Genomic DNA, 14,722 nt, shown 5'->3' on the forward strand with positions numbered 1-14,722 from the left:
TTTTCTTTTCTTTCTTTTTCATCTTTTTCTTTCCCATACTCTCCTTTATTTTTCTTGTATATATATATATATATATGTGTGTATATATATGCATGTGTGTGTTTGGAAGAGACAAGGGGCGCGCGCAATGGTGTGAGTGGGGGGTCTGTGAGAGAGAAAAAGAGAGAGATAGTGAGTAAGGGAGTAGGTAGGCGGGTTTATAAGAGAGAGAGAGAAGGGCAGTGAGAGAGGATGAGATGGTTTTGAGGGAAGGGGGGGGGAATATGTAGGTCTTTGAGCTCAACCATTGATTAATATTCAAAATTTATCTTAGCCATAGGATCAAAATGTATGTTAGACATTTTCAAAAATTGTTTTGTTTTATTATATAAATTTAAGTATTGAGGAGGGTATAAAACTTAAAAAAAAAAAAAAATGTTTGTGTGTAACTCACCTCAAGATGCTTAAATTTTACTAAATTACAACAATTACTATTTACATTCTATAAATTACACTAATCTTTTATTAACTCAAAAAATGTTCAAAAATTCATATAATTTTGTAAAACTTTAAAGATATAATTTTTGTAATTGAGGGTTGCCATAACTAGTGGCATACAAAAAAGAAAAGGAGATGAAAGAAACAGAAGGGGAATGGAAATGAGAGAGAAAAAAAGCAAAAAAATTTTAAAAGGCACAATAATCACTTCATTTGATCTCATAATGACAAGAGAGACGTATGATATTTTTTAAAATACAAGAATAATATATGACTTTTCATTAAATCTTAAGACTGCCATATGGTTATATACAACTAGAGCTTTATTTTTAATTTTTATGAAAAAAAGGCTTTAGTTTTTAACGTGTGGGCCGAAAACTTCGATTAGGCCCGATTGTAACTTATACCTCGGCCCGCCCCGTTAAACGTCCCCTCCTATGTATAACCCGGGTCGGCTTGGGCCGGATCCAATGGACAAACTAAGCCAGGGTTGAACTGAAACCTAGACCCGCGAGTACGGGTCGGGATCCTTCCGGTTCAAAGCTCCTTTCTTCTTCATTCTGGCGAAAGAAACCCTTCTCCAAGCAGAGCGCCTACAGTCACAGTTGTCTTCCGTAGCCAATCCGGACTGCTGAATCAAGGACCTGTTCGGCTGTTCACTTTCATTGCAGAAAAGATGGTAAGCAAACGGCAGAAATTAGCTCGCAAGCTGTTCAAAGAAGCGCACCCGGAGATGTTCCCAAAGCCGGAGCCAACGCCACCCAAAGACCCGAACAAGAAGAAGAAGAAGAAGAAGAGCGTGCTCAAGCGCAAGAAAGCAGAGGGGAAGGAAAAATTCAGAAAGCACCCGCTTAGAGTCCCTGGAATGAAGCCTGGTGAGAGCTGCTTCATATGTAAAGCCCAGGACCACATAGCCAAGCATTGCCCACAAAAGGCTGAGTGGGAGAAGAACAAGGTTTGCTATTTTCAGTTCAAGTTTTAGGGTATTTGTCATCATAGAAAGATATTTATTCCTAAATCTTATGCGGGTATTTCTTTCTCAGCATTCAGTTAACGAAATTGCTAGTTGGGTTTGCATTCTATTTTATATTGTTAGTAATCTGCTGCCAGCATATACGCAATGGTCCTAATGGACTACTTGCGTTTGAGACTTTGTTGCATCTCAAAGATTTTGGTTATGGAGTACCAATTAAGAAAAAAGACGCTAAAATTTTGTTGTGTACATACACGATTGACATTGAGTTTAGTTGGGCAATCTGCAAAAGTCTTTGTTTGGAGTGAACTAATAGTGGTGGTTTTGTGTAATAATATGATCTTTGTAGATATGCTTGCTTTGCCGGAGACGGGGACACAGTCTCAAGAATTGTCCTAACAAGAATGATGAGACCATGGATAAGAAACTGTGTTATAATTGTGGGCAAACTGGCCATTCTCTTGCTCAGTGTCCCCAACCTCTTCAAGATGGTATTTCAGTAATTCCTTTTTAACTTCAGAGTACTTTTTGTTTACCTTACACTTTGGACATGTTTTTTTGCGCCTTTTGTTTTCTGAAATTACTGCTTGATTTAGATGACCTTACTTGGAAATCTCCTGTATTAATGCAACAAGCTATTGTTGATATGTACATGACCATCCTCTTTAATGCATAACCAAGTATAATGGCTAGAAAACTAGTGTGTTATTGTAGGTAAGTTTGCTTCCTTTATCAGTCGTGAGATAATCAATTATTTCTTAGTCTATGGCATCCTTTTCCGTCAAACACATGGCTTGTGGAACGTAGTGCAAAAGATTAATTTAGTTCTCTTCTGTTTGAATTTTCTAGTTGGTTGTGTTGTGTGAAGCATGTTTTGAATAGCTGAAGTTGCAAATTTGGGAGGCATGTAAAATAATTTCTTCAAATAACCAATTGCATGTCGCTGCTAAATTTTAATTTCTTTACGATGTTGGAGCACTTGAGGATTTTATATGTGAATTTATCCAACTCAAAATCATTGAAGGTTTTGCTTTCATTTTCCCCCTTTTTAGTAATATTAAGGGATTTTGTTTCAAGGAAAATTTACATCATGTTATTATTAAGCATGGGTATTGAGATGAATGTAGTTATGCATATTAAAACTTACAACTTACTGCATCTATATACAATTTTGATTTCTTGAGAAGGAGAATTTGTTTGTCTCTATCTTGCATGCACAATTGGGAGAATATTGGTACATGATAATTGTTAGAACTTAACTATTGGTCCCCATCTAAGAACTCCAATCTTGAATTTTGTTTTTTTTTTTTTTTTTGGGGGGGGGGGGGGGGTGGGGGTCGGTCCCCAATGCATGAAGTTCCTCGCTTTGCAAGGGTGAGAGGAGGGTCAACTTTGTAGCAACCTTAACCTCATTTTCTATAGTCCAATCTCTTCTATCATACATCTTTTCCCTTGAAAGTAACTTATTTTTCCCTTTAAATCCCAAATGACTTCATTTCTTGTCATTCTTTCTCCATTTTTTTTATTTTTTATGTTGACATTGAGGACTAACAGCCTATGTTGAGTAATTAGACACACTCCTAGTATAATTTTATAATCCTTATAACATAACCGATCCTTTTGTCTCATAAAAAGATATGTTTGGATGTTTGATAAGCCATTTTTATTTGTGATCAAGTGTTCATACCACTTATTAAACATAGTGTCAGTCATGATGAGATCATATCATGGCAAAATCTAAAATAGCTATTTCCTCATTATTTCTTTCTCTAGGGCATTAACCTTCATAGACATCTCTGTACGTATTTATTTCTCTGCCCGCATAACCATTTAATTGACCTCATATAATGTTTTTTTTTTCTTTAGGTATTCTTTGTAACAACCCCTTTAAATCCTCCCAAAATTGTCTTTATCTCCTCTCAACCAACTTATGATGCATGTGTAATAATAATATCTAAAGTCTCTTACCTAACTGTAATTACGATAATCCTATCTCTCAATCTCTTCACATCTCCTATGCCTCCTTTAAGGTCTTGCTCATGCTAATCTCTACTCCGTTCCTTGTACAATATTTTCTCAGCACTAAATTTTATATCCAAACTCAATCAGCATTTTATCCATCTCACCAATGTATTTTGTCTCTTGAAGGCAAATAATATTGGTTCTTCTCATTATCATCATATCCACCACAAAGGGTCAATGGCTAGTCTCCTCCATGTCACCTCCTTAGTAGATTACTGATGTGGGATTGGATCATGACATAAATGGGTAAGAATTCAGCCTAATGTATGTTTGAATTATCCAACTTTTAAATATTGTTGGAGGCAGATTTATTCCTGTCATGCAAAGGAATTGAGAAATGTTCTAATGGCCATTGTTCACATATTGTAAGTATATGTTATGATGGCAGCTAGTAGGAGGTTAAATTTGTACAGGTTTTATTATGGTATTAAGCTGACTTAGAAAAATTTGTTTCTGCATTTAGACATCATGTGTAATGAGCTGTCTATCCTTGCCTTCTAGTTTGTGCTTCGCTCCTTCCTATATATTATTATATAGTGTAAATAAATTCAGTAGAAGCATTGTTAGCTGTAAATTTTGCAGACAGATTTACTAAAGGTTAGTTTATGAATCTGCTGATAATATCTTTGAATTAGGTCATGCTAATTAAGCAGGTATAAGCCTGGTCTGTAAATAGCCAAATTGGTTCAGTGTACTTGTCCTTTGCTGCAACAAAATTAAAATGAGCTTATTTTTCTAGTTATAGTGTTTACTATGACTTGTCTTGTCATCTACTATAACTGGTTTCTCTGAAATGCAGGGGGGACAAAATTTGCAAATTGTTTTATTTGTAATGAACGTGGACATTTAAGTAAGAACTGTCCCCAAAATACTCATGGAATCTACCCTAAGGTACATATAATTTGCTATGTTGATATTTTTATTTGCTATATTAGGGACATCTCTAATCTCAGTTCTTGCTTAAGCTTTAAATGGTCATTGTTTCATGTTATGACTTATGAGCCATTGAGCCATGTAAGGACATATATTCTTCATTTCCTTTTCAGCTCCCATTATTTAATTGAATCTGACATTTTGAAATGATTTTCAAAATAGGGTGGTTGCTGTAAAATTTGTGGTGGTGTAACACATTTAGCTAAAGATTGTCCTGATAAGGGCAATAAAGCTTCTAACGCAGGTAATGGAGCTGGTATAACGTGTAATTGATCCAAATATTGCTGGTATATTTTGATATTGTGTTGGTGTGTTCCTTTGATTCAGTTAAATTTTGATATAAGTGATCCAAATATTGCTGGTATATTTTGATAATGGAGCTGTTAGTGTATATTTTGATATTTTGATAAGTGATCCAAATATCTTTTGCAGTTGACCATCCAGATTTACCATCTACTTCTCATTGTTATATGTAATGAGTTCTAAACTATTTTGCTTCTAGAAAAGACATGTTTGCACAAATCAAAACCTTGATACGCTTTAGAGTGACCATGTAGCATAGCTAGTATACCAGTTTAGGTGTTATTACGTAGCTAGAGCAATAACTTCACCCATTATTGACTTCCCTGTCCAGGAAACTATATATCCTGCCAAAACTATTTGATGCAACATAAGTAGCACCTTATGCTGTAAAAATGTTAGAAGTTATAAGACAATTCTTTCTTTCCTGTCCAATGGAAACCTGAGAATAAAATACCATTGATATTCTATTCACCTAACAAAAAAATATTTATACTATCAATATAGGATTTACATCTGAAAGGTTTGGGATACTTGGGTTGGGACACCCTTTTCTTATTCATGCATTGGAATATTGATTGCAATGTCCAAAGAATGTATGGTGAAAAGATGTCTAGTTGGTATAAATGAGCAGCTGCTCTATTTGTGGCAACCAGTTCTGTACAATCATTTGATGAAATTTTAGCTAATTGATGAAGAGGAGCATGCTTATATATCCGACCACGTCCTAGATGTAGGTTTGTATTTCAGCACGAGCAGTATCATGTAAGTAGGTGTCAAAATTTGTGGAGTTAATCTCAAAATATCAATGTACAGCTCGTAATTTTTCCTGGATTAAGGAATGGTAATGCCCGTTCTAAATCTTCAGAAACTGCATATAAAGCCTTAATCCTCCTACCATATGAGGTCGACTACATGAATTATAATTCTCCAATTCATTTGTCTAGAATTCATGTTTGTGACGGGTTTTACACTGGCTGTTGGCTACTCAAATATCTGGGCTTGCTTGGAATCGGCTATGATACACCAAAATCTACTTGTTGCTGTTGGGCAATGTTGAATGTTCGGTCATTCATGTTTTGGTTATTCTGCATTCCTTTTCTTATATCTGGTTTGCTGAATAAAGATGGCTGTTCCTGGTTTTTGGCATGTTTCCAGCAACTGAAGGTGAAGAAGTGCGAAGGGGACAGGTGACCAAATTCTTCAGTGGTGACGATCTTGGCGATGACTTCACAGTAGAAAATACAAGTGCTTCTACTGATTCCAAGGATAATTCTATAAAAGCGAAGAAGAAACAGGGTCCCAAAGTCGTGAATTTTGTAGGTTGATTACTCTCCCTTTGTTTTGGAACGAGTCACTCAAATGTTGTGTTTGCTAATGATGATTGATTGATGAGAGGGTTAGTTATAGTCGCAACCTTGCAAATGTATTTGAATAGTGAGTTCAAAAGCTATTTCTCAATTCTCATTGTTGTGTTTGTCTGGGAGATGTCCACTGAACCGATTTAAGTCAGAGCCCTCTTTTCCTTACAGCTGATTTTGCACTTTTTAAACAAAAATTGTCTTCTTTTAGTGAACTTCTAACTATAAAATGTTGTGAAAATCATCCAGAATTATTTTGATTAAATAAATAAATGCATAATAATTGAATCTTAACATTTACTACAATTAATTGTTTTTCTTGAAATGAATAAAAGAGAACACACCTCACCTCATAAAGATTTATTTGTGGGTTGGAAAAATAAAATAAACAAAAAAAAATTTATTGAGATTAATGTGGCTGTGGCACACTTGAATTTGATTATTTATAATAATAGAAGTATATATATATATATTTAGCAGTAATAACGTTACTACTTATTTTTTATGATAATAATAAGTCAAAGCTTATAGTAAAATAACAATTTTGGAAAATAGAAAAGGGAAGAAATTAGGGAGATGAGAAAATGGCGAATCGATGCAAGAGGGAAAGAAGAAAGCGTGGGAAGGATGTGGAAGCGATCAAACCTCAAGGGCGGGAGGCAATTCTGAACCTTAATTTGGGCGATGAATGGAGGCTCCTCCTTCCTCCTCAAAACTCTCTCTCTCTCTCTCTCTCTCTGGATCGTCCGCCGCATTTCTCTCATTCCTCCTAAAAATGGCCGACCTCTCCCCTTGTCTTCCCAAATTCAAGGATCTCTCGATTCTCCTCGCTACTTTCATCTCTCGGCTGCCTCTGCCTCTTCCTCTTCCTCTTCCCCTTCACCTTCTTTCTCATTTCCCAGACCTCCGCCCTAACGCTAACCAAGAGCCGCCATGGTACGTCCTCTCTCTCTCTCTCTCTCGTTATATATATATATATATATGTGTGTGTGTGTGTGTGTGTGTGTGTGTCTGCTCGGATCTTCGGAAATTTCTTATTAGCCTTGGCGTTTTATAGAGTTTGGCGTGAATGATGGATGTAAATTATAACAAATTTATAAAATTGAAATTTTTGTAGTTGTCATTTTACCTACAAGAAGTAATACAAAGGATTTGGGCGATTGTATTCTTCAAATCCGCTGTAAACATTTGAATAACCAAATCTGTTTCATGTCCGGTCCATTGAACTAAGAAGAATCAGCATGATCATTGTTCGTGTTAGATGCAGTATTCTAACATATTTTTCTGCATCTCTCTCTCTCTTTTTCCGGCTTGCTTTAAACAAATTAAATGTTGGACATGCAGTCGAATTCGGCGTCCGGAATGGCCGTGCAAGATGACTGTAAGCTGAAGTTCTTGGAGCTGAAGGCGAAGAGGAACTACCGTTACATCATCTTCAGGATCGAGGGCCAGCAGGTGGTGGTGGACAAGCTCGGAAGTCCCGCGGATAGCTACGGAGACTTCACTAACTCGCTGCCGGCTGATGAGTGCCGCTACGCTGTCTTTGATTTCGATTTCACTACCGATGAGAATTGCCAGAAGAGCAAGATTTTCTTCATTGCTTGGTAATACCCACTCATCTGTGGTGTTCTTCTCATTAATTTTCTACTGCTAAAATGACACATGGATACGTATAGATATCAATATGCTATTACAGTTTAAGGGGGAGGGTTGGGCCGGGCCAATAGACATGGCCCAGCCAGTTAACATCTCTACACACAGGCAACTTTTTCAAGGGATAACGTTCCATAGGACGATATTATTTTTTGATATTAGTTGAAGGATAATATCTTTTTTATATTAAATTGAATAAAAAACTTACATTATAGCAATTTATAGTGAATTACACCATTGTTTCTTGTAGAATATTCTTAGGCTTTTCTTAACTGTGTCAATTTCCTCCTCTATTTCTAGAAGTGTGTAGTCGGATCATAACAGCCTTTGCAAAACCAAACAGAGAATAGGTAAACCAGACTCACTGTTTCCTCTTTCTTCAATTATAAACTTACATATTCAACAACGTTGATCTACCACATCAGTCCCACCAAGCTCTTCCATCCCATGTTGTAACCACTCACATCTCTCTTTCAACCAAGGATACCAAAAAATGAAATTGATTAATATGATTGGGTTTCTTTGATTCGAAATTTTTCAGTTTGGTTTAGTTTTGATTTTATTTTTTTAACATTTGAATTGATATCACACCAGGTCTGGGTTAAAGTTCGTTTTTTTTTTTTTTAAATTCTCTTTTTTTTTTCTAATTTCTATTTAGGAAAATTTGTTCATTTTTTAGAATCTATGTTAATTTTTTTTTTAAATCTTAATATTTTAATGTGCTCCAGGTTTTAAATTAAATTTTTATATGATTTTTTAGTTTTTATAACGGAGACCCAACCCAAATTTAATTGAGTTGAGTTGGTTTGGCTTAATTGTTTGTTCTATGATTGGATTGGTTTTTGATTCAAAATTCTAAACTTAGTCATAATTAATTCATATTTAAATTTATATAAAATTTTCAAACAAACCCAAGCCCGCTAGTGCTCTATTTCCAACCCACCTCTGAGCCACCAAAATTTGCCAGAAACTCTCCGCCAAGGGCCACTAGAGCTCACATGTGACAAATGATTTGCTTTGATTTGCTAACATGCACGGAGAATTAACTTAAAAAATGTTCTAATATGGTGTGAATTGATTAGGTCACCGGACACATCAAAGGTGAGGATGAAGATGGTTTATGCAAGCTCCAAGGATAGATTCAAGAGGGAACTGGATGGGATTCAAGTTGAGTTGCAAGCCACTGATCCCAGCGAAATGAGCCTCGACATTATTAAAGCTCGAGCCCTTTGAATTCATGAAGAATCTCTCTCCCAATTCTTCTCTTCTGATCTCTCCTTTCGTAATATTGGAGTGAGTCATGATTGATCTTAATTTAATTGGTTTCATGCATGTTTTTGGCAAATTCTGAACCATGCCCTAGCTAGGGTAATGTAATAGTAATACTATGCATTCTCTTATTGTTTTATGGTTCCTCCTAATTGTTCTGCTTGTCAAGCAATGCTTAATTTGCTTTGCTTGCACGTGTTTATTAATTTCTTGCTTTTTAACATTTTTTTTGTGTGTGTGTGAAGTACGTGTAATACAATTGTTGTATTCAGAGCCATAGAACTGATATTGTCTTCTATTCTTCTGCTTCTGTACCTTATTATTTCAAAGAATCTAGTCGTCCTCGTCCATAAACTAATCCTCAAATTTAAAAAAATCATATGATTTTCAGCAGAAATGGCAACTGAATTAAACATCACTTACACTTTTTATAGTGATGCATATCTTTATAATATTAAACTATTTATAAAGCTCAGAAATTAGTTATATTTATTAAATACAGTTTCTTTATTTGTCTTTCACCATTTGTATTATATGACTGACAATTCCCTTCAAGTAAGTCAACACTATAAAATAAGAGATGTCTCTTGAGGATACACTTCAACATCGAGTCGAGATTTGCTGTCTTATTTTGTTGTCTTCTTTCATGTCCAGTCAATGAGAAGCAGCCACATCATCCATTTTTAAATAGTAATTTTTGTAAAAAAGTTATAAAATCAAATAATAACATATGTATAATCAACATATATTTCATTTATAATTTTTTTTGTTTGATTTTATAACTTTTTTATAAAAATTACTATTTAAAAATAGATGATGTGGTTGCTTCTCATTAGCTGGACAAAAAAAAAGACAGCAAAATAAGACAGCAGATCTCGGCTCTTCAACATCAGCACTGCAGCCATCCGATTGTCCTGTTGGCACCCTTAAACAGGAACTAAGAATATGCCGTCGTCACTTTCCCGGGAAAGAAAAGAAAGAAAGAAAAGAGGGATCGAGGGAGAGAAAATTGCATTAAAAACTCCAAATGCTGGACTGGACCAGTGCAAGCACAAGCCCATGACATTTCATCACCCATCGCCATCTTTGTCACCAGCTACTCAGCTAGTTATCTTGAGATGTGCAGTCTCTTTTTCTCTTTTCCTTCTTGACATTTCATTTGCCAATAAGCTGGAAAATGCATAACTATTTTCACCAAAGTTTATATATACCTAAAACTATTTGTAAATAGATATATTGCAATTTCAATTACAAGCATTCTTAAAATGTTCACTAAAATTATGAAGCTTAAGTTCGAAACTAGCTATTTCGACATATTAATTAGCTTACAATTAAGCTGCTTCCAAATTACCATACTAAATCGTTTTTGTTAACTAAAGTTCAGAACAAGCTAGGAATTAATACATTGTGTTTGAAGGCATTTAATTTCCTCTGTTGTGATATTTTTATAATTATAAAGTCGGTATAGTTTTTAATTTTTTGTTATAATATAATATCTCTTACAAAAATAGGTAACACTGAGTGAGTTAACCCCTTGAAATTAAGAGTAAGACTGTTCGATAATTATATTGCTTAGAAAGCAATGATGTTTGCGATGATTATGCTCCGAATAAGGCCTCCCATATGATGAGCATCTCACTCTTTTCCTCTCTGAGAAGGGACAGATGAGAATGATCATCTACACTTCCCCTCTCCCTCTCTCTCTCTCTCTCTCATTTGCTTTATGTCACCTTCCTGTATTTTTGCAGCCTTCCATTGAATATCTATCATCATTCATTCACAATTGATCAGACGGTCGCAATCTGATCATCTACATCCCATCTAACTCATCATCACAAGTGCAAGTTGACTAGTTTAGCCATATGAAAGCTATTTCTCCATGTTAGTTAGGGCCTCAAAATTGGCTGAGATTGTGGAAAGTTGATTCAAATATCATTAATCATCGAGTTGAATTAATGTTCAATTGTTTGTCAACAATTATATTAAATTTGGTCATTAGAGACTATAGTTCCAACGACCATCAAGTACTTTGTGTCTTAATGAAAATTGTCTTCTATTTTGAATTCATTGAACATTTTTATAAATAAAAATAGAACGAGTTATAGAGGGCTAAAAAAAATTTCTCATATTTTCCATTATACACAAAAGCATGTGTCATTATATTGAGAGAGGGAAAAAACGGTAAATATTAGGTGCCTCGGGATTTGAACTTATATTCGGTGAATTATTATAGAGTTTTTCTTATAATTTGCATTCTCTATAATTTTCTTATTTTTTTAATGGATTGACTAGGGAATAATTTCTCTCGTGAGTAAAATTTATTTAAGAATCCGAACACATAAACTTGATGTTCTTGTTATATGGGTATTTCATATTTTTTGTTTTTATATATTTTTTTTCTTAATTCTGTTTTCATTTCGATGAGCAATCAAAAGACGAAACTCCAACACCCCCCATTGGTACAAAAGAGAATGTTGAATTCTCTGTCTCACCCTGCTAATCTTCTCTGTATATTCAGGTTTCATCTATCCTATTAATAAAAGGGAGGGGCTATTCACGAAAAAATCAGAAATAAATTTATTTAAATATTTTAAAATTCTGGCGTCTGTCATTTAAACCACACTAAAAACAATTAAATGTTGAGATAACGGTCTGTTTGGGTGTCAGCTTATGTCACCAACATATCTTTGTCCTGAGAATATTTTTTTAGAGCAGGAAAGCTGCTGATTCAGTTGTTGTGGGGAGACTCAGAGCGAGCAAGACAGGACCAGAATGACCACACAAATTTTGGGGCTTGTTTGGAGGGAGATGCTTCTTAATCATTTCTGCTTGTACTTTGTGGCGTGTTTGTTTTTTCATGCAAAAAAAAAAAAAAAAAATTATACATCAATTGGGAAGTGGGAAATCCTATTATTATAATAATCCATAATAATTTGTGGAGTTTAGTGCATAAAAATTTCATATTAAAGGGTGTGACTTTTTATATCTATCATCAATAGAACAGTTATGGTGGTATTAATTATGTTTTCTTATAATTATAGTAGTATTAATTATGTTTAGAGCGCTTTGGAAGAGTGTGTGAGAGAGAGAGAGAGAGAGAGAGAGCTTTGGAGGGGCACAAGGTTCCCGCTTTCCCACTCTACGCGTGAAAATTGAAATCACTCTGCCTTCCAATTTCAAAACCCAACGTTCCAAACAACTTATATTAATACAAATATTTTTTACAATCATAAATAATTTTCATGAGCATTTAATATCGCTGTTAATAATTTAATATAACAATAATTAAGGAAGATCTAAAACAACAGGAAGGAAAAATTTTGCTTGATTAGATATATATATATAAGTGAATTAATGGACCAAAGTTTAAGATATGGTCAAGCCATGATTTGTCAACCCAAATCTTCTTTGATTCACTAATTTAGATATATAACTGCTGGGTTACCATCATGTGGTAAGTAACAGCAGTGTTTGTAGCGCATATATATACAGATGTTGTCTTCCTCGTCAGAGCCATCTCAAGATATAAAAAACCCACCCGTTTCAGCCATCTTTAATATTCTCAACCAAAACATGTCTGTAAGTCTCTCTTTCTCTCCCCATGGATGCTTACGCGCGGCTAAGATGTGTGTGTGAAAATGATATTCGTTTAAATTTTTGTCCAGAAAATGTTATCTGGGTGCGATAGCAGTGATCTATTTGGCAAAAATACAAACTATTATGATTACGTATGTATTCCTGTCAAATTAAATTCTGCTTTTATAGCATAATTAAAGAAAAGTTTTTCTCAACTGTCTGCAGGTACTGGTGGAAGTGAGAGTCCCAAACCTGGATTGCGAGGGATGCGCTTCTAAGCTTAGAAAATCTATCTGTAAGCTCAAAGGTACACACACACACACACACACACACACACATATATATATATATATCTATTATATAATTGATTGAGAAATTAATTAAGAAGAATAATGTTGGTTTATATATATATATATATATATAGGAGTGGAGGAGATAGAGATAGAGATGGAGGCACAGAAAGTGACGGTGAGAGGGTACGGGTTGGAGGAGAAGAAGGTGCTGAAGGCCATAAAGCGCGCCGGCAAGGCGGCGGAGCCCTGGCCTTACCCGGCGGGGCACCATCATTTCACATCGTTCTACAAGTACCCGACCCACATTATCAGCAGCTATTACGATAGCTACAGGAACACGGCGCCGGCGGCCAACGTCTACGCCTTCTTCCACACCCCCTCGCTTTACTCCCCGGCCGTGGCGTCTGACGACGCTCTCGCTTCCCTTTTCAGTGACGACAACCCGCATGCTTGTACCATCATGTGATCTCTCTCGTCTTCTTCTTCTTCTCCATGAATGTCTAATATATGTGTTTTTGTAGTCATTTTCTAGTAACTTAGCCATGCAATAAAAACCCTATTTTGGCTCAAAATAAACAGAGGGGGTTGTCGCCATCTTTAAAATCATGATTGATTTTGGCCCAAAATAGCTCATGGAGTGTCCGCTGGAGTGAGCGTCATAGATATTGTCATGGGATTAAAAAGTTTATAATGTTTAAAATATAATATATTAACATTGGTGTAATTAAAATACAATATTTAAGGTAAATATATATATTCTCTTTTTTTATAACATTTCTATACTTATTTTTCTTAAATATAAGATATTAAAAAGACTATTCATATAAAAAATAAAAAATATCACATAATAAATCATAATGTATATAAAAATCTTTAAAATTAATAAGAGATATTTGAAAAAATCCTGAAAGGTAGATGAGGCACCATCATCATGGGCTGCCAATAAGTTCTTGCTTTGGGATAAGTTTGAAATGAACATTCCATAAAGTCTCCTTCGAGATAGAAAATCGACCCTGAGGCCAGTGTCAGGGGATGGCTTAACTTAATTAACCCATTTAGGGTCCGCTCGGTCTTGCCTTCGTTAGGGGTGTTTCTTTCATACCAACATAACTTAGTTTGGAGTAGGGTGGGCAAATGGGTTGGGCGGGTCATGAGCCCTCCCGGCCAGCCCGCCTCCTAACCTAACTTGGCCCTGCTTGATAATGTAGCTAACGGGTTGAGTTGGGCCAGCCCCGAGAATGCAAGTCAATCCGTCTTGGCCCATTTATTAAAGGTTATAGGGCGGGGCAATGGGAAATGGGGACTCGGTAGGCCCACGACTCAACCCGGCCAGTCTTGGCTCATTTATTAAGAACTATAGGGTCATGCTGGCCCCATTTTTCATTGTTCGGCATGGCCCGCCTCCCTCGCGAGTCAAATTCGACCTGACCCACAAAATATGTTAGTGAAGCAGAAGCCTGGCCAGCCCATTTTTCATCTCTAGGTTGGAGTATAATTTTTATTTTTTGTAAAATAATTTAAAAAATAATATATTATTTATTATTTTAATCATTTTACTATTTTAACAAGAAACTTTCACACTTCCAATGGATTTCAATAAACTCTATTTAACATTATAGTAAGTATAAAAATAAATATTAATTGAGACCCCATTTGCCTCTCACTTCATATATAGCCATTGCAGCCACAGTATTCTGGGGAATGATCCTAAACGGTGTGCCTCCAATTGCTCAGTACATACTTAAATGCAAATTCAACTTGACTAGAAAATGTGACGCTAACTAGACAATGAAACAAACTGACTACCAAAATGCAAATCAACGTATACCTTCGAGCTAAACCAGCAACGCTAGCATCTAAAATGG

General features: G+C 35.4%; 2 protein-coding genes across 3 annotated transcripts; both read left to right on the forward strand.

Annotated features, from left to right (window-relative positions):
- Window positions 1-596: 596 nt before the first annotated feature.
- LOC127797690 (actin-depolymerizing factor 7-like) lies at window positions 597-9,255 on the forward strand. Of its 2 annotated transcripts, XM_052330796.1 has the most exons (7): window positions 597-1,432; window positions 1,800-1,941; window positions 4,272-4,363; window positions 4,568-4,649; window positions 5,864-5,988; window positions 7,411-7,670; window positions 8,802-9,187. In XM_052330796.1, exons 1-7 carry the CDS (start codon window positions 1,154-1,156, stop codon window positions 8,950-8,952), a joined length of 1,131 nt encoding a protein of 376 aa, XP_052186756.1. In that variant the 5' UTR covers window positions 597-1,153; the 3' UTR covers window positions 8,953-9,187. The 2 variants fall into 2 exon arrangements, with proteins under 2 accessions (XP_052186756.1, XP_052186755.1); XM_052330795.1 differs by lacking the exons at window positions 597-1,432; window positions 1,800-1,941; window positions 4,272-4,363; window positions 4,568-4,649; window positions 5,864-5,988 and adding an exon at window positions 6,654-7,002 and having other exon boundaries at window positions 8,802-9,255.
- Window positions 9,256-12,467: 3,212 nt separating this feature from the next.
- Window positions 12,468-13,415, forward strand: LOC127798056 (heavy metal-associated isoprenylated plant protein 31). Its single transcript, XM_052331351.1, has 3 exons — window positions 12,468-12,567; window positions 12,790-12,871; window positions 12,989-13,415. Exons 1-3 carry the CDS (start codon window positions 12,481-12,483, stop codon window positions 13,321-13,323), a joined length of 504 nt encoding a protein of 167 aa, XP_052187311.1. The 5' UTR covers window positions 12,468-12,480; the 3' UTR covers window positions 13,324-13,415.
- The last annotated feature ends 1,307 nt before the right edge of the window (window positions 13,416-14,722 follow it).

This window comes from Diospyros lotus, chromosome 3 (assembly GCF_014633365.1).
Source record: "Diospyros lotus cultivar Yz01 chromosome 3, ASM1463336v1, whole genome shotgun sequence".
Taxonomy (NCBI): domain Eukaryota; kingdom Viridiplantae; phylum Streptophyta; class Magnoliopsida; order Ericales; family Ebenaceae; genus Diospyros; species Diospyros lotus.

Excerpts from the sequence above, each read along its gene's own strand:
- LOC127798056 (XM_052331351.1), top strand. The coding sequence starts at position 12,481 with ATGTTGTCTTCCTCGTCAGAGCCATCTCAAGATATAAAAAACCCACCC. Across the intron at positions 12,568-12,789 it reads TTCTCAACCAAAACATGTCT|GTACTGGTGGAAGTGAGAGT; the intron begins GTAAGTCTCTCT and ends AACTGTCTGCAG. Across the intron at positions 12,872-12,988 it reads ATCTATCTGTAAGCTCAAAG|GAGTGGAGGAGATAGAGATA; the intron begins GTACACACACAC and ends ATATATATATAG.
- LOC127797690 (XM_052330796.1), top strand. The coding sequence starts at position 1,154 with ATGGTAAGCAAACGGCAGAAATTAGCTCGCAAGCTGTTCAAAGAAGCG. Across the intron at positions 5,989-7,410 it reads CCAAGGATAATTCTATAAAA|TCGAATTCGGCGTCCGGAAT; the intron begins GCGAAGAAGAAA and ends TTGGACATGCAG. Across the intron at positions 7,671-8,801 it reads AAGATTTTCTTCATTGCTTG|GTCACCGGACACATCAAAGG; the intron begins GTAATACCCACT and ends TGAATTGATTAG.